The 18,357-nt window shown below is 49.6% G+C and overlaps 6 protein-coding genes across 6 annotated transcripts; 4 read left to right on the top strand and 2 right to left on the bottom strand.

Moving 5' to 3' along the window:
• Window positions 1-573: 573 nt before the first annotated feature.
• MRS44_016211 (uncharacterized protein) lies at window positions 574-1,939 on the top strand (the record flags this gene model as incomplete). Its single annotated transcript, XM_065617939.1, has 3 exons — window positions 574-709; window positions 764-1,139; window positions 1,189-1,939. The coding sequence occupies 3 exons, from the start codon at window positions 574-576 to the stop codon at window positions 1,937-1,939; spliced, it is 1,263 nt and encodes a 420-aa protein (XP_065474011.1).
• Window positions 1,940-4,611: 2,672 nt separating this feature from the next.
• MRS44_016210 (uncharacterized protein) lies at window positions 4,612-5,262 on the top strand (the record flags this gene model as incomplete). Its single annotated transcript, XM_046271718.2, has 1 exon — window positions 4,612-5,262. The coding sequence occupies one exon, from the start codon at window positions 4,612-4,614 to the stop codon at window positions 5,260-5,262; it is 651 nt and encodes a 216-aa protein (XP_046125138.2).
• A 673-nt stretch (window positions 5,263-5,935) lies between these two features.
• MRS44_016209 (uncharacterized protein) lies at window positions 5,936-7,677 on the top strand (the record flags this gene model as incomplete). Its single annotated transcript, XM_065617938.1, has 5 exons — window positions 5,936-6,092; window positions 6,140-6,290; window positions 6,344-6,580; window positions 6,667-7,591; window positions 7,642-7,677. 5 exons carry the CDS (start codon window positions 5,936-5,938, stop codon window positions 7,675-7,677), a joined length of 1,506 nt encoding a protein of 501 aa, XP_065474010.1.
• A 55-nt stretch (window positions 7,678-7,732) lies between these two features.
• On the bottom strand, window positions 7,733-10,599 carry MRS44_016208 (uncharacterized protein; the record flags this gene model as incomplete). The annotated part of the gene is made up of 6 exons (XM_065617937.1): window positions 7,733-9,077; window positions 9,123-9,208; window positions 9,276-9,656; window positions 9,705-9,840; window positions 9,894-10,100; window positions 10,160-10,599. The coding sequence occupies 6 exons, from the start codon at window positions 10,597-10,599 to the stop codon at window positions 7,733-7,735; spliced, it is 2,595 nt and encodes an 864-aa protein (XP_065474009.1).
• Window positions 10,600-12,619: 2,020 nt separating this feature from the next.
• MRS44_016207 (uncharacterized protein) lies at window positions 12,620-13,907 on the top strand (the record flags this gene model as incomplete). Its single annotated transcript, XM_065617936.1, has 2 exons — window positions 12,620-12,640; window positions 12,846-13,907. The coding sequence occupies 2 exons, from the start codon at window positions 12,620-12,622 to the stop codon at window positions 13,905-13,907; spliced, it is 1,083 nt and encodes a 360-aa protein (XP_065474008.1).
• Window positions 13,908-15,371: 1,464 nt separating this feature from the next.
• MRS44_016206 (uncharacterized protein) lies at window positions 15,372-16,109 on the bottom strand (the record flags this gene model as incomplete). The annotated part of the gene is made up of 1 exon (XM_065617935.1): window positions 15,372-16,109. One exon carries the CDS (start codon window positions 16,107-16,109, stop codon window positions 15,372-15,374), a length of 738 nt encoding a protein of 245 aa, XP_065474007.1.
• Between the last annotated feature and the right edge of the window lie 2,248 nt (window positions 16,110-18,357).

Below are 18,357 nucleotides of genomic sequence, written 5' to 3'. Positions count from 1 at the left end.
CTATTCCCTGAGCACTAATGCAACTGTAGGACCTGCGTGTTACAACCGGATATAGCACCACTTGTAGGTAATTCGGCGAAGCTAGGGCCCAGGATCGTATCAGGAAGGTCGGCTTCAGCTGCTAAAACGTCATGGTCCTTGTCCATGGCGCTGGACAAGTTTCTTCAAAAACCCATGTTTGAAGCCAAGTGGAACCTCGTGGTGTGATGTTCCGGCAATCAACCTGGGCCTTGACCGTTTCTTAATTCTCCGGGATATCCCATGTAGTCCTATTCGCCCCGATCTCCTGAGATTGGGTTTCATTCCTTCCACTAGGCGCCCTGCCAAGCCCTTTGCCCTCTTATCCCGAGCGGAAATATGTCCGTGATGACAAAGGAAGCGCGCGCGGCCTTGTGGGACGCGATAATGTAATCCACGCATGAGAGAAAAACTTGGTAAAATGGGGCCTCGGCATTGACTGCGCCCACTTGGTGCGTCGTTCGAGGTTCGATTATTAGTCTGTGCTAGCCCTCTTTTATTGGTCTCGTCGTACAGCTTCAAATATTGAGCCTGTGCATCCACTGCTTGTTTGCCATGGCTTCTTCTAAAGAGGCGTCAGATGAGGCCCCGTCGGTCAATGATGCGTCCACGTCGACGGTCGTTCCAGATGGAGGCCTCCTGGCTTGGCTGCAAGTTGCAGGTTCATTTTGTCTTTATTTTTGCACTTGGGGTATGCATCCATATAAGTCCAGACCATTGGGCAATTTCTGACCATCTTGAACAGGTCTCATAGCCAGCTTTGGATCCTTTCAGACCATTTACGAAAATGACGAACTTTCAAGCCGCACACCATTCCAGATTTCGGTCATTGGATCTCTCCAGACCTTTCTCATGGTGTTTTCAGGTTTCGTAATGGGTCCAATTTACGATGCAGGCTATTTCCGTCATCTTCTCGCTGTGGGATCCTTCTTCATTGTCGTTGGCACGGTACTGCAAAGTCTGTGCAATCGGTACTGGCAGTATATTCTCACGCAGGGTCTGATGATTGGCATTGGAGCTGGTTGTCTCTCGATTCTGAGCGTGGCCATCACCTCGCTCTGGTTCACCACCAAGCTACCTCTTGCCAATGGAGTCGCTGCGTGTGGAAGCGGACTAGGCGGGTAAGTGCATCATCTCGTGAGCCTTGCATAACCACTAACTTTGTTACAGTGTCTTGCTGCCGATTATGGTCCGAGAGATCCACGCGAAAACCACTCTCCCATGGGCTGTGCGCGCAGTTGCTTTGCTTCTTCTCGTCATGCTGGGTTTCGCGAATATCGTTCTTCGACCCAGAGGTGCTGCCAAAGAACCGCGTCAGCGACGATCACTTGTTGACAGAACCGCCTTTACTGACTGGCCATATCTACTCTTCGTAGCTGGCTGTTTCTCAGTATTTTTGGGCATGTACACGCCGTTTGTCTACATCCAACCATATGCCCTAGGTCAGGATATCGTATCGCCGAAGCTGGCTCTGTATCTGCTCGCAATTCTCAACAGCAGTTCAATCTTTGGGCGCATCTTTCCCGCTCTCCTCGCTCAAAGAATCGGACCAATGAACATGATTATTGCTACTGCTGTAGCTCTGGGCATCACTAGCTTGTGCCTCATGTCGGCCACCTCTCTCCCTCGGCTCCTCGTCACAGTTCTTGTTCACGGCTTTTTCACGGGGTCATTCTTCGCTTTGCAGCCGACCATCTTTGTCAGACTGGCAAGTGACCCCAGGATGATTGGAACCAGGTTTGGCATGGCATTTTCTGTCATGTCTTTTGCACTTCTCTTTGGGCCACCTGTTGCTGGGGCATTGCGAAGGGCGAAAGGGTATAACGGCGCTTGGATTTGGGCCGGTTTGACCATCTTGGTTGGAGGGGGTCTGATCTTGACCAGTCGACTATTCAAGGGAAGGGGAACCTTGAGGATATAGAAAAAACTCTATCTGATCTCAAACTGCCCGCTCTTCCACTGCCACCGCTCATCGAGTCATGTGTCAACTGATACCTTGACTGAAATTACGTTCTTTCATCCTGTCCGTGTTTGGCCAGCTCTTTCGTTGAGAGTAGAAATTCGAAAAGACATAGCATCACGATGTGAACCTGCCTTTTTCTTAATAGAAGTATGGCTGTCTTTGATGCATTGGGCCTTTCGCTTACTATTGCTAGGTCCCCATCTGAGTTTCAATCCTTCCTGATTTTCTTGTTCTAAAACGCGAGGCTGATATCTTTGCACGATTATCAAAACCGCTAGTTATCCTTCATGGAAAAATAGCTTAATGAGAATATCATATCAATCACAATCCTCTTCACTGTAACTTCAGGTCTACTCCATACCTTCAAGGAGAGAAGTGCGGCGAGTGCCTGAGCTGATAATGGCGGTGATTTCACTCCTTAAAGTGGAACGCAATTGCAGCATCAATCACAGTTTTTAAGAACACGTATCTCTCTCCAATAAGTGCTAGGTCGTACTTGCGTTTTCAACATTGCCTTTCTGGTCCTTCTTGGCGTATTTCGCTGTCGAAACGAGTTGTCCTAGAAACCAAGCAAAGGTTCACGGTTGTTAATCTATTAAGTTATTATTAAAACATTCAATGTTGAATATTGGCGCAATAGGTCCCAATAAAGAATAATGTACTTTATTCAAATCATCACACCCAGTCTAACACCCCAGGGCTAATAGGCATCGTACTTCTCCTTCTGTCAGAGTACCCCACTTTCTTTCGCGTGAAGTCAACAAGGATTGATAAAATTCATTTTACCTATGTCTCAAGTTTCTTTTATCTTTCTGTTCTTGTCAATTAACTAATCCACTTCCCTCCATTGTTACTATCAGCAAGGTCGTCTCCGTCGGGAGAGTAGCAAAGGGCACGATGATAAACACATGATAGCATTAAATTTCAATACTACAAAACACCGTAACCTCAATAGAATTAAGTCTCTACGGCGGCAGTTATAGAAGATTGGTAGTAGAAAGGTGAGTCTTACCGTGCAAGTCTGCAAGATGCCACTCTATCCTTTTCCCACGAGAGGATCGCACCGCTCTATCCAGAAATAGAAAGTACCGGGCGGAATGGCTAGAAGATGTTTTTTTTAACCTAATGCCATCACCAAAACCAACTTCACCTAGACTTATGCCTGTCTGATTCTCCTTCTCCCTCGTGATTGTTCTCCCGCTGTAATTAATGTAATTAATCGCGAGTATGGAGTGGCTGTCTGGTTGTGGGTAATCAATGCCAGCAACATCTCGATACTTGATAAATACCATAAAAACAGACTTGTCAATGCGGGAGCAAACATAGACAACATAAATGGTTAGTATCAAGTATTCATGTGATTCTTGTCCACCTTGAAGGCATAAGTTTTGCAGGGATCGGATTAGATAGGAAACAACCGGAGAACGCGCGTGGAGTAGAAGATCACACCACACATCAACCAACATATAAAGGAAGCCAACCCATTCATTGTTTCTTATGGTCTTAATTAGTTCCACTATCTTTGCTTTCAAGTTCGCGCATTCTCAATGTCCACGCGACACAGAAAATGCCAGGAATGTAGGGTAGCCCACTTCTCCAACTGAATCAGGTTAGATAATCCACGGCCCCACCCAACTCACCAGCGTTATAAATGTCCATGCCCAGCATCTCAGCTCATTCTTGCCGCTGACAAGACACACGGCCTTCTCCTACACCCTCAATTATGCGCACCACTCTCCGCAGATCCTGCAACGCCTGCGCAAAGGCAAAACACAGCTGCGATCTTCGGACCCCGCGGTGCTCGAGATGCATCAAGAGGAGGGTTTCTTGCGTTTACGCGAATGAACCCTTGACTTTGCAGGCGCCGGAGGGTCCGGGGCATGGCAGGACCATGATCAACAAGGCGAGCAAGGTTACTTGCCTTGCTCAAAAGGATATCAAGATGTCTAGAAAGGTTCAGGATGGCTCGGTGAAGCTGTTGAACTCTGTAGACACGTCTTTTGATCCGTTTGATTCGTATCCGCCTACCCGACTCTCCCGGATACACGTTCAACGCCTGATACACCATTGTATGCCGCTACGTACGTTTTTACGTCTGAAATCTGACTTGATTAGTTCTCTCTAATATTGCCTTTCAATATTACCCACTGGATCTCAGCATGATATCGAATCCCTTCATCGTATCATGGTGGCCGCTGGCCCTCGCCGACCCAGCCCTATTTCACGTATCAATACAGACAGCATGCCTAGACGAGGAATTGAGGGCGCACAAGGGATTTCCAATCTCTGAGCTTCTCATGGTTGATTCTGTGTCCCTAATACGACAGAAGATTGAGAATTCTTCACTCGCTTTTCAGGATGACACGTTGAACTCTGTGGTCACCTTGGCTGCGATTGAGGTAAGAACTCGCACCTAGCAGGCCTCCCCTCTACTTATACGTCTACGGATAGCACGGAAAAGGAAATGTCGAAGCTAGCAGGACCCATATTGACGGGGTTAAACGCATAGTCGGAGTCAGAGGCGGGATAAGCCATGTGCGGCAATCAAGTCCACTAACGGCGAGAATGGTTGCTTGGTAAGAATGCACATTTCAGAGGCGGACGCTTGCTAATATGCTGGTAGGGTATCAATGCTTGTTACAGGCGCACCTCAATTTCCTATTCAAGATGATCTAGGGATTGGAGATGGAGTGTGCCCGACGTTGCAGTGGCTTCTTGCATCACCGGGTTTTGAGTCGCCGAGTGAGGTCATCGACGACCTAGATATCGACCCTGCCGTGATCGACATTTTGACCCGTCTTCGCAGCATATCACAAGAAGCATCAAGCTTATCAGGCACTGGGCTGCACGATCTCACTTGCTTCGTGGTGCACAAGTTGCTCCTCCTACCACCACTCTCCACGCAAAATTTGCAACAGTCGGCCGCCTCGGAAAGTCTTCGGTACGCCTTGGCACTCTACATGCTCGCGATTCACGGAACGACATATTATTCACATATCGGCTTGGTCATGACCATCATGCAACAATTTCGAAGTTATCTCGAGATCCTGGTGGGAAGCGACGTGGATGAGTCACTAAAACTCTGGATATTTTCTGTGGGAATGGTGTCTTCAATTGACCCTATCAACAGCAAATGGTTTACGGAACAGGCTTATCTAGCCGCGACATCTCTCAAGATCCAGACTTGGGAGCATGTACTTGTACACTTCAAGAGGGTATTATGGATGGAAACACCACGAGGGGTAATATTTCAGCAGCGTTGGAAGGGCATGTTGACATGACGCAATACCAAACAATTCCACTCTCCCGCTCTCCCTTCAATCGTTTGGCAGAAACCGTGTTGACGCAAAAACAGAGTTGGCGCCCGTATTCGGATTCAAGCTTGTTTCGGAGACTAGAACTAAATAGGACTAGACTCCGCAACCGTTGGCCGGCAATAAGAATAACCGTTATAACCGGACCAACACCAAGCCTCGGATTTGGTGACTGGCCGAGAGGTTGGCCTCAGCTTATTTCGATGGCATCAGCAGATTTTACAGATCTCCTTTTTCTTCATTCCCCGGAATTGCCCGTTTGTCTTTATCGTGGCCATAGCGTGATGGAAAATGTGTTCCCCACACTCTGGTTCGGAGTCTAGTACGCAAATGGTCATGGCAGGTCTTGTCGGATCTTCAGGGTTGATAGAGATCCCTGTTGGAGACGCTGTGAATCTACCAGAGTTACGGAGATTCTCTCGGGGGATCGACTTGACTTGAGATCTGGCCAGTCAGGTTTGAGGATTTGTCTTGTATTCGGATTCGGTTCGTTTCAAAGGTCGGCCACCTTGGATGGATGATAAAGCAGGGTGAGTTGATCAGTCATCGGCCGACCTTCGGGCATTCAGTACTTAACGGTCTTGTTGCCGGCTCGTTGTCTGAATGAATCAAGCTCTCAACTCCTAGAGCGACCTTCACCATGATTATGGACATACAGGACAGCGGCATGCTGCACAATGGAACCCTCCCTGCAACTGCAGTCCCAAACCATGGCGTCTTGACAGGTTATCTCGTCAATTGTAGCAACTGGCAGATCTTCTTTACCATATTGCTCCTCTTGATGACCTATGATCAAGGTATGCTACTTGATTCTGTCCGGACGGCAAACTGCTAACGGTTCCAGTTGCCTACCTTATCCGGAAAGGCTCAATCGCTGGTCCAAGGTTCAAGATCCCCTTCATGGGGCCCTTCGTGCAGGCTTTGTACCCTAAGTTTGACGCTTACCTCGCTCAATGGGCCAGTGGTCCTCTCAGCTGCGTATCAGTCTTTCACAAGTTTGTTCGGATCTCTCCTGGGTGTCTACTCGTGCTAACACCGTGTTACATAGGTTCGTCGTCCTTGCCTCCGACCGAGACATCGCACACAAAGTCTTCAAGTCCCCGACATACGCCAAGCCATGCCTCGTCCCGATGGCGACCGAAATTATGGGCTCCAATGCTTGGGTCTTTCTGATGGGCAAGGCGCATACTGAATACCGCAGGGGTCTCAACGGCCTCTTTTCCAACAAGGCTCTTGGTTCCTATCTACCCGTCCAGGAAAAGGTGTACGAGGACTACTTTGGGAAGTTTGTTGCTGAGAGTGAGGCCCATGGGGAAAGCCTACCGCGTTCATGCGTCTCTTCAGAGAGATCAACTGTGCGCTGTCTTGCAGAACGTTCTTTGGCGACTACATCTCGCAAGACGCCGTTCAAAGGATCGCTGACGACTTTTACCTCGTCACCGCCGCCCTCGAGCTCGTCAATGTCCCTCTTTCGATCTACGTCCCCTTCACCAAGTGTTGGAAGGGGAAGCGCACTGCACAAGCTGTCCTGGCCGAGTTCGCCAAGTGCGCAGCAGCATGCAAGGCTAACATGGCCGCTGGCGGCAAACCAACATGCATCGTGGATCAATGGGTTCTTCACATGATGGAGTCCAAGAGATACAACGAGAGGATCGCCGCTGGAGAGACTGGAATCGAGAAACCGACGAACCTGATCCGCGAGTTTACAAATGAGGAGATTGGTAGCACTATGTTCACGTTCTTGTTCGCTTCGCAGGATGCCTCGAGCAGCGCTACTACTTGGCTTTTCCAAGTCCTCGCTCAACGACCCGACGTCCTCGACCGTCTCCGAGAAGAAAACCTCGCCATCCGAGGCGGCGACAGAAACCGACCATTCGAACTCTCCATGTTCGAATCAATGACATACACCAACGCCGTCGTCAAAGAACTCCTCCGCTGGCGACCACCCGTCATCTTCATCCCCTACCTCGCCACAAGATCCTTCCCCGTAACACCCAACTACACCGTCCCCAAAGGCTCCATGATCGTCCCATCATGCTACCCGGCCCTCCACGACGCAAAGGCGTATCCCGACCCCGAGACGTTTAACCCGGATAGGTGGATCACGGGGGATGCTGAGCAAAAGACCAAGAACTGGCTCGTGTTTGGTGCCGGGCCGCATGATTGTCTGGCTAGAAAGTATGTGCCGTTGACGATGGCGGCCATGATTGGTAAGGCGGCTTTGGAGCTTGAGTGGGAACATCATGCGACAGATCGTTCGGAGGAGATTCGTGTTTTTGCGACCTTGTTTCCCATGGTATGTTGGTTGCTTGAATACTCTGAGATGTTTGCTGACTCGATGAACAGGATGAATGCCAGTTGGTGTTTAAGAGACGCGAATGAGTTCGACGTAACGTCGGTTTCGGTAGAAATGGATCGGTTATACCAAGTAAACTACCTACTGCAAGCTCTCATGGGCATCGTGAAAAGTGATACTATCTTCGCCGTCGCTCCAGTCTCGTTCACTGTTATCGTTGTCGCCGTCGTCATCTTGTTCTTCTTGTTCGTCGCCTTTGCTCATCGCTCCCCACTCTCCTGCAACGCTTCCATCTGAAAGATGATGTTCATCGTCATCAGTTTCAGATGGACTGCTTTCGTTATACTCATCTTCGTACCACCCCAGAAGGTCATCTTCCTCACAAGCACAGCCACCCCATAACCTGCCCTGCTGCATCAACCGACGCTGGTGCATCACCCATCGACGCATTCGAGCGTGTGAACCATCTGCTTCCAACTCTTGCTTCTTATCTAGAAATATTCCTGCTGCCCAGTTTGCCTCGCGGGTTCCCAGGATCAGGTCGACCATGTTAACGACGATGCGAATAATCAGTGGCTGCCACGTGATGGAGTCGCACACCCTTTCAGCCAGGAAGTCTAATGGAGTATCACCGCTTATGTCGCGAGCGTCGGGATTTACGCCCACGAGCAATTCTGGGTGAAATAAACTGGGTTCAAGATCTGGTTCATTGCGGACCAAAGTTGAGAGCATATTTCGTCCGTCGTCGTCTAACGCTTGGACATTTGCGTGGAGATCAATCAGGAGGGGCACATTTCTGCATGAAAAATCGCAAGCATCGAGCAAAACTGTTCTTCCAACCATTTCTTTGGCCTCGAGGTCTGCGCCGGCGTCCATGAGAGCTCTTGCCAAGGCCGCGACGTGGTCCGAGTCGGCATCTTCATTGTCAAACAGAAGGTGCAAGGGCGTGTGTCTTTCCCCATCCCCACAATTAGGGTCGGCATTAGCATCCAAGAGAATTTGGACCACGTCCATCTCTTGTTGTCGGCCCCGAATGTTGTTGGTAGCGTAATGCAATGGCGTCTGTTTGTCAATGTCAACCGACGAGATGGAGGCGCCCGCATTGAGAAGTGTTCGAACCATGTCCACGTTGCGATTTACGCATGCGAAGTGAAGCGGCGTCTGACGTAGGTGACTGGTTTGCTGGTTGATATTGGCCGATGCTTTCATCAGAGTCTGAAATGCGGCCATGTCTTGTTTATGAACAGCCCAGTGCAGAGGGGCGAACCCAACATCGTCTGGCGTGTTGATGTGCTGCGGCTCCATCTGAATGCACTCGTCCAATGAATGCGTCGTCTCCCCTCGGATTGCTTGATGTAACATGGTCAGCGACGATGTGTCCTCAAGCTCCATGGCCGCAATCTGCCTCAGTGTCACTTGAACCTCTGCGGGTGCCCAGTTGGAATTTCCATCTAGTTCGAATTGCCGCGCCCAATGAACGGCACATCTGCAACTTAGTTTGCAGTCCTCTGATTGACAGGACGAATCTTACCTGCCCGTCAGATCCTTCATCCTTGGGTCAAACCCCAAATCTAGAAGAATTTGCAAAAGTTGCCAGTGTTCTTGATTGATGCATACCTAAGGTAGGTGAGCTCATTATATTATTCCATGTCCTTCGAGCCCACCGGTTTGATTATTGTCTTACTGTTAAAAAGTTTTGGCCCCATTCGACCAAGATATCAGTCGGACGAATTGTGCCACCCCGGAAACGATCGATGAAGGCCCTATCGTCATGGCTTGACGTAATCAACCACACGAAACCGCTGATAGACCGCGGGATCTTGAGAAACAAAGCGGCGCCATCATCGTTGATGGAGCTCCACGATATCGACGCCACCAGTGCCCGGGCTACCAGCCAGCGGGGGAAACACCACTGAAGCTGAATTGATGACTGAGACGCTGATTTACACAACGGCTTGTCGCATTTCTTGATGCCCAGTATCGGAAGGCTCTTGTACTGCACAAAGAGTGATCCCATGACTGAGCTCAACCATTCTGGTGTGCGAGCATATGAAGTCCGATGACACTGGCATCTGCAGTTTGGTGGACATGTCTGCCTGAGAGTCGTGCTGACTGATATCACTGTGTGGTCAAACTGGGTTCTGGTCTGAGAGCCTTGAGTGGCGCGGTTCGAATGTCGGTCGGGAGACAAGTTCGCCATGACCCGGGAAAGCTGCGTCTCGACTCTTGCTTCGAAAACATCCAGTCTTCTACACATAGCTGATATCAAAAGGTGCTACAGAGAGAAGGGGGACAGACATACCTGCTGATGGTTGCACCGGTTTCTTGATGGTTTGCTAAAGTCGAATGGAGGAGGGCAGTTTGAGTCTCGTTCTGCTGCATTATGTGATTAATCGACTCGTGGTCTTGCTCTGTCAAGGTGTTTCCGTGCTGGATTTGTGACGCAACATCCGTAAAAGACTGTTCCATGACTGCTCTGACGTCAAGCACGAGACCAGTCTGCCGCACCCTGTCATTTTGCGTCAGCCTTTGAGTGCAACCAAGTTTATAATATCGACTCGAGCTCACCCTTGAGAAGTGGTGATAGCAGCTAGACAATCCGTCATCTCGCTGCTCAGCTGCTTCACTCGTTGGCGAAGTCCCATCAGATTTGACTGCTGCCTCTGCCACATGATTCTGGGGATCCTGTGACGTCCTTGACTGTCGAGTCCCTTGCTTTTAGCAATGAAATTCATAGCTGTGTCATTTAACTGGCTAGAGATCTCCTTAAAGTGTACTTGAAGATTGCGAATCGTGTCGATATCCGCGTCGGGAACGTCCGAATGGGCACCTGCCAAGGAGTCGAGAGAACGTCGGAGAAGCTCAGCCCGCCCGTTGAGTGTGGAAAGCTGATTCAACAAATCCATGAACTCAACGGGAGCCTGTCGGATCGAATGTAGCGTTCGGATGCCGGTGGTAATCATGCCGATGCCCTGCGCAAAGGCAATGGCGGCCGCGGCGACCTCCATCACAAATGTTGTTTTTGGGTGGTGCGGGATACGCGTTGATGAAACAAGAGATGGTTAACAAGGTGATAATTATCCAAAAAAAAAAAAAAAAGAAAGAGTCCGAGATTTCCAGAGCCTGATTCTAAAAATCAGGCTGTCGTTCAGCTCCCGCACCAGGTCAGCTGACCCTCACACCCATATGTTGTACGCCATGGTGGTGGTGGCTCAGTCTGCATCTCGATATGTCATTGGATGCTTCTAGGCGGTTGAAACCGACATGCAGGCCTGGTTGATGCGGGCGATTGGTTCTGCCAGCGTCCACGACACGAGGCATCTTGGAAGGCACAAAGTCAAATGGCTGGAGAAGCATAGGCATCTGCAAGTCAACGTTGACATTAGTGCTTCACAAAATCCTGGGTGAGTTTCTTCATATCTCACTGCTTCAAGAGTGGAAGGTTTTGCAGCGCTGGCGACGCTGAGGGCAGTGCCACTGCGGAGTACCGACGATGCCAAGACGCAAGCCACCAACGCCCTACTGTCCAGTTGATCAGGGGTTGAGAGCCGGTTGACGTGAAATCCCAATCGCAAAGTCGAGAGCCTAAGGCAATGCCCCCACACGTTTGGGCCAAAGCTCAATGTCTCGGTAGGCGATAAATCGACACTGACGCTGGAGTCTCTTTCCCCGAGCCACCTTTGCACATCCACTCACATACAATGCCCGCCAAACATTAACTACCTCACTAGGCATTATACATGCTGTATTGACGAAGTTTTGACGTTGGATTCCAGGGTGTAGAGACGGTGTAGAGTTATTTTCTCCCGAGACAACATCCTGAGCACGCCTGCAATGTGCAAATTGGTGGAGAGTTACACCCACGAGGTTTGTGCCCAGGAAACGCATAGGAGGTGTCAACGGCAAATGGGATCCACGATAGATAGCTATGGCAGATGAGGTAGTCGATATGACGTGCTGCGCTCTCCGCGGGTCTTGAACAAGCTGCCCGCGGACATCCATTACAGCTCATGAGGAAGAGACTATGGATGCCAAGCAGAATTTTGTCTAGACCAAGGTTACATATACGAGAAGACCAATAGGATTCTGTTGTCCGCGATTAGAGGATAAGCGACAAGACGTTGGTTATCTAGCTGTTCGCCACTGAGATTATTGCTTGTTCTGAAATAGCCTCAGCCCCTGCTCACAACGCCCAGGCTGACGAATCGAGTCCCAATCCATCATTATTCCGTCCTCTCAGGGGTCTTCAGCCCTGGGACATCCATCCCACATCCCGTAAGCAGACTCCACAAGGCGCAAACTACCAGCCCTTTGGTCGACACTCAACAACATCATTACCCAACATCCCCCTCCCATTTCAAGCCCTACAACCAATACGGCGGAGAAGCCGTCGTAGGGCCATGACAGAATATCCGTATCCGTCACCAAACCCGGGATCAGCCTTGCCACCGGGTCCAAAACCGGCTAGCACCCTCGGGCGAGTATCTGAGATTGGTTATGTGCCGTGTCTTACCCCGGCTTGTGATTACCGAAGTGTTATTTGATGCGGAGCCCCTGGCAGCAGTAGTGGCTTTTCTCAAACTCGCTTGTTGGGGACTTCAAACGGTAGAATAAACTCTAAAATTTACGTCTTTTTCGACGTCGGTTCTAGAAAAGTCTCGGAATTGTGATATCTTGCTTGATAGGATGGACTTATCAGTCATTGTAGACGGAATAATTAGCTCTCAGATACCCGCCATTTCCGATACCAAGAACCAATGGCAATGACTTCTTGACCTCAAGCCTCGCAGCTCCCCCACAAGTTCACACTTCATCCCATCTTCCATGACCCCTTCAATTGACAACGGTCACCCCGTATTCCTTCCTCGGTAAGGCTCCCCTGCCTTGTCCAACCCCTGAGACTGCGTCTCGGGTGAGTAAGACCCGACGCACTGTTAAAGGTGACACTTCTTCTTGGATTTTATCTTTTCTGGGATTCTGTCACTGTCACCGTCACCGCCGCAGAAATACGACACAGATGGGTTGAACATGGCTGTGGACGTGGATCGGGTGATTTCCTCCCTCACCTTGGCGGGCAGCGCTCTTTCGTGCTTGGCGACGACTTTTGTTCTGATTTCGTTCATTATATATCGTCGGCATTTGCGGAGCTTTCGGCATGTTCTTGTGTTGAACTTGGTGGTAGCAGGTACGCTTTTCATCTCCAACTGCAATCGCATCACATTTCGAGATACATCACTCACACGACACTTCAGAGTTCATCAACACCTTGAACAACTCTGTGTCGGGCATAATCTTTCTCAAGACTGGTGAACTACAGCCCGGTACGCCATGCATCGTGAACGGCATGGTGGGCCAGTTCTCAGTGCAGGCAGCCGACTTTTCAATCCTCGCCATCGCCCTGGTTACTCTTCTCACGGTAACACGCTTCGTGTACATGCCAGGCGTCTCGACGAAAGGATGGATCCTGACCTGTCTCTCTGTCTGGACTATTCCACTCATCACCAGCCTCACTCCGACATTCCTTGGCGAGATGGTACCTGTCGGCGGCAATTGGTGTTGGATCTCTGCTGGTCGACCTGATCTTCGCTATGGCATGGGTCATGGTTGGCGATTTCTGGTCATCTTCTCTACTATTGCCATCTACATCTACATCTGGGCATATCTACGACGACACTTGGGATCGAAGCCAGTTAACCAACGGTCATCATCTTACGACACACCTTCTACTGGAACGATGGGCTCATTTTGGTCGAAGTGCGGGAGGAAGGGAGGGTTCCAGGTCATGAAGGATGAAGAAGTCGAGCTCAGTACTTTTGGCGATGGATCGAATACGACAAACTCGCAACGAGACATTGATGACGACAAGATACGGAGCAGCAACAAGGAAGAACTAGCCGACTTAGACTTGGAGGCGGCAGAAGGGTCGGGGTCCAGCTCTACCAGACCGAGAAGAAGGTCGACGCGTCACATATCATCTGCGACCAGAAAGGAATTGGGGCTGCCAATTCCGGAAAATGCTCACGTCAGGTATGATGACGCATCTCCAGTTGAGAGACATGGCCAAGGTGCCACGTTGCAGACCAACGCAAGCGAGTTCCCCATACGACGAGACACTCACGAAGTCGAAGTCGAGATCAAGAGGATGATGCTTCTCAACGCGTATCCCTTCATGTACGTTCTTTTGTGGATGCCGGGACTCATCAACCGCCTCATGGAGGCTTCGGGACACTCAACCAGCAAGACGACTATCGCGGCTCTGCAGATTTCAACGCAATACATCGGGCTGGCGAACGCATTGAATATTATCATCACTTGAGGGACAGACTAAAGGGAATGTATCTGACGCCAGCGATTTCACGGATAAAGAGGAGGTTTGGGAGGTAACGCATGTAATCGATAGTTTATGTAATGATAATGAGGATGAGCTTCAACGACTGCAAAATGTTTCCGCTTCTTTGGTAGTGTGCTTGTGCATAGCGGACTAGCATTATCGAGAACGCTGTTAGGATTCTGTGACCTAGAGGTTCCAAGTGCTTGACGACTGGAGCAGTGCAAAGACAAGAGGGCACGCCATTGCATCAGGCTATTATCTTCGTCATTAAATGTAGAACTGCTGATATGGTCTCTTTGTGGACGATATAAGTTAGGGAAGCCGGTGGTTGTTTGGTGTAGGGTGACTCTCCTAAAGACCGGACAGCTTATAACGAGACATTAAAGCTGTCAGCTCCCAGATCTGAATTTTAGATTGACTTTTTCCTCCTAAACAACTACCCAGTATCTCAGCCAAAGATAGCCATACATACTTCTAGATTGAGGTGTTTTAAAATGTACGGTGTTTTGTGTAGGGGTTTGTTGCCTTCACGTAGGGATTGATAACTGGTCTTTGACGGTTGTGGCCAATGCCCTCTTCAAGAGCCCCCATCTATGATAACAATAGCAACCCTTCTAGATCCCCTGTAGGAAGCGTTTACTACTTGAATCTAGGTTCGACCAAATTTGCACAGCTTCAAGTGCTTAGAGTTGCACCAATGGCTCTGCTGGGAAAAGCCTTCGACGCACATCCATTCTCTACCGAGAGGTGTTCCAATCAACATGGATATTCAACTAAAAGACTTACTAGTACTGACAACTGCTTAAAGAACTGAATCTTCACTAAAATTTACCCGCGTTATCGTCGATCAATCTCAGACATAGGGCAGCCGAGTGTCACATGTTTAAAAAACGTCGCCGATGTTCTTGGAGTTAATACATCGCCACTAGACATCCAAACTGACTACTCATGAGTGGCCTTTTAAACCTTATTTAAGTGCAAAGTCGGCGTGGGATCGCTAGATATGGCACTGTTCGTCATGCGGTCTTGCAGCGAGTCCTTTCGTTAACTGCCAAAAATGGGGTTTTGTCTGCGAGGGACAGCATCCCCCTGCTGCTAGACGTTTTATAGTCCAATCTTAGACATTCGAGTTGGGTCAAGGTGCACATTATCAGACGAGTTTAACGTTGTTCATTCTTATATACATAGCGTTGCGAGGCGACAATGCCCGTTATGCCGTAGACTGCAACCAAATTGCATATCCATCCTGCTCGCATCGACATTCTGAGAGTACATCAAAGTATTTACCGGCAGACACAGCTCTTGGCCATTGCCATGCCCTTGAAATGATTCAACTAGTGACGAGAGAAGAAGAAAAGACCAGCTGAGCTCAAGTAGCTCCTTCAAGTCCACGATTCCAGCGCATTCAACTTGAAAAGGGGTGTAGTACCACACCAGAGTTGATCCTTCTTAAGGGGTCTGGACAGCGGGTCCGGGGATGGGGTAGCTGCTGAAGGACTGGTAGAGGTTGAACAGGATGCCGGGGTCCTGGGGGGTGTAGAAGGTGGTGAAAGCGCCAGAGCCCTGGAGGGAACCGGAACCGCTGCCGGTGACCTTGAGGTTGATGCACTGGGGGTAGGCCTGAGCTCCGTTGGCCTGACCGGCGGAGTGAAGGGCGATGATCTCGTGGCGGAGCACATAGTTGCCGGGCTTCAGGTTCTTGGGGATCGTGACGGTCCAAGAGAACCCGTTGGAAATAAGTTGGTCAGCAGCCCAGGTTCCGGGGTTCGAGCCGGAGATGAGGCCCTTCTGGGAGATTTTGGTCCACGAGAGGCTAGCCTTGTTGATGCTCGCGAAGTCTCCAGAGACGGGAGCAAGATACTCAATGACAGGACCCTTGTGAGATTCTGGCCAAGTATCCCACACCAATGTGAGAGTATCTCCAGCGGCGACAGTGGCGGCGTTGGAAGCGGGCTTGCCGTTCTTGTGGCAGATGATGTCGGCGGTTCCGAAGGCATTGGGTTCGACAAAGCCGTTATCTTGGTTACCGGCAGACCATCCAACAGCATCAGCAGGAGCGTTCCAGGGAAGACCACCGGTGTAGGTCTGGCCGCCTGCGACGATGATGGACTTGACGTGGCCGTGGGCGTTGGCAGCTCCGGCGAGGAGGCCAGTGAGAAGACCGAGAGAAAGGCTGGGGTGATGCATTGTGAAGGAGACTTGGGCTAAATCGAGTTCTGTTGGTTGCTTTGAGCTGAGGAATCATCAAGGTAGAGACAGAATCCCTTCTTATATCCGTATTCGAAGAATGTGAAGCCCCCTACTATACAGGGAACACCAATATGCATAACTGGGCCCCTATAGCCAAAGCCCCGACTATAAAACCACTAACCGGATTCGTAACGGAGTATACGTAAAAATGTTAACGTGGGACCAAGTTTGGGGACTTGGCAAGGAGAGTGAAGATCCGAATTACCCAACAGAGCCACCTCAATGCCCCAGGTCTCCAATAATGCCACCTACCAAAGACCATCCTATAGGAGCACGTCTTATTCCGAGGCAATGGAAGGTTTCATGTACAGCGGTGGCGTGGTCGATCACCTTCAGGCTATACTGCCCGCGACCAATGAGATGCATGTCTTCGCGGACTACGGGTGCATCTTCCGAGCCTCAAGTCATATGCCCACGTTTCGAACAGATCCCGTGGCCCCCAGGAAACGGAACAGTGACCCGATTTTCCGTAGGCCGAGGGCAGATTCCTGGGTCGCACTGATGCGAGGCGAGATCTTGGCTTATTTGTATGAAACGTCTTCTCCACACGGGAGCATTTACGGCGCTTGTTAGGTTGTATCTCAGCCATTCATTGTGAAACGGGATTGGTAAACGTATCCACTGGAGAAATTCTTCAGGAGCTTCTTGTGGGTGCTGTAGCATGTTTAAATGCTTGTTTGATGCTCATTCGTGGGGTAACTTGAGGCTCTGGAGATGTTTGGCGGCGAAATAGGACTGACCAACAGCAAGACGGGAATAACCTCCCTGGAATCCTGATCCATCAAGTTGATACATGTTCCTGGGCTTGGTCATGTATATACATCTGAAATAGAAATTTTCAAGTTGCAGTCGGAGAAATATGCCAAAGATCAGATGGAGCCAGAACGCGTCATGAAACACCCCTATCGGAGGATCTCGGGTCTGTGAGCCAAGATGTTTTAAGGACAAAGATATCTTTTCTTGCGCTAAAAAATCTTCCTATCACGCAATTGGTATTCTCAAGGTTATTGAGGAAACGACTAGTATGTGTGCAAGGTATCATCTTTTTAAGCGGATCAGGAAGGGCTGCGAATGGCTTCACGACGGTGGTCACAAACACACGCCGCACCTCTTCGATTGGCTTGACCGCTGTCTTTTTTAGCAAGTAACCATGGCCAAAAGGTATGCTCCGGCTAAATAGAAATATCGAACCTGCAGGGTAGGGTGGCATCCGTATGAATCCATTCAGTCGTGACCAGCAGCCGAGTCATTGAGGAGCCGGCAGTTCAAAGTGCCTTGTTCGATTCCATTTTAACCTGATGCAACTCATCGAGTGCGGGGGGAAGCATTCAGGCCGGGGTTCTCCTCATTTTATACGTATTACCCATTGTCACCCAAGACATCTCATCATGAACTTGGCAGTTTCCTTCTTTGGTCACTCTCATCATCCTCCGTAGAGTTTTCCACTTCTAGACAATACTCTTCAACATGGTATATAAACTTTATTTTTGCGGAGCTTTGTTGGGCACTGCCCTTGATTCAGCTTCTTTTCCTTTCGGCCGGCTTGGCCACCTGATCAAGCTCGGGTCACCGTGAAGGTTACATCGAGCGAGCAGAGTGGCATCTCGATGAGTACACCACGAGATCACCCATTTCCTCACATTGGATTCATTGGTGCTCTAAGTGCTTCTGGGCTCTTTCAAGCGGCTAAAGTAACCTCCCGTGGCTCCTTCGACGGGTCGAGAGGGCAAAACGCCGACGGCACCGATTACTACAGTAATTATGGAGATTTGCTTAACAGCATCGACACCAAAATACTCTGGTATCATCCTAGTCTTGTCTGGTTTCAGTTTTAAGAGGAAATCTCATGCTAGTTAATGTTTTGAAAGTCTTTCCTGCTAGGGGTATCACTACTAAATGCTTCCTTAAATCACCTTGCTATCCTACATTCTAATAACCTTCAAGTAGAGGGCACTGCTATACTACAAACTGGAGCTCAAATCTAGTATTTTAATATTTTTCTTAGGTCAGTTTACTGGTTATGCACTCAAGGAGATAATACTCATCAACTAGCCAAGCCAGCATGTCACACATCTGCTCTTCAACCCATCCGCTTAGCTGTGCCTCCTGCAACTAGTACGGATCGATTAGAACGATTTGCATACGCTTTTGTCATGCCCTAGCGTTTATCCCAACCTCATCTTTT

This window comes from Fusarium solani (genome assembly GCF_023522795.1).
Source record: "Fusarium solani strain SB1 chromosome Unknown bctg00000012, whole genome shotgun sequence".
NCBI lineage: Eukaryota > Fungi > Ascomycota > Sordariomycetes > Hypocreales > Nectriaceae > Fusarium > Fusarium solani.
Note: the sequence above shows the minus strand (reverse complement) of the source record. Positions and strands in the feature narration are given on the sequence as shown.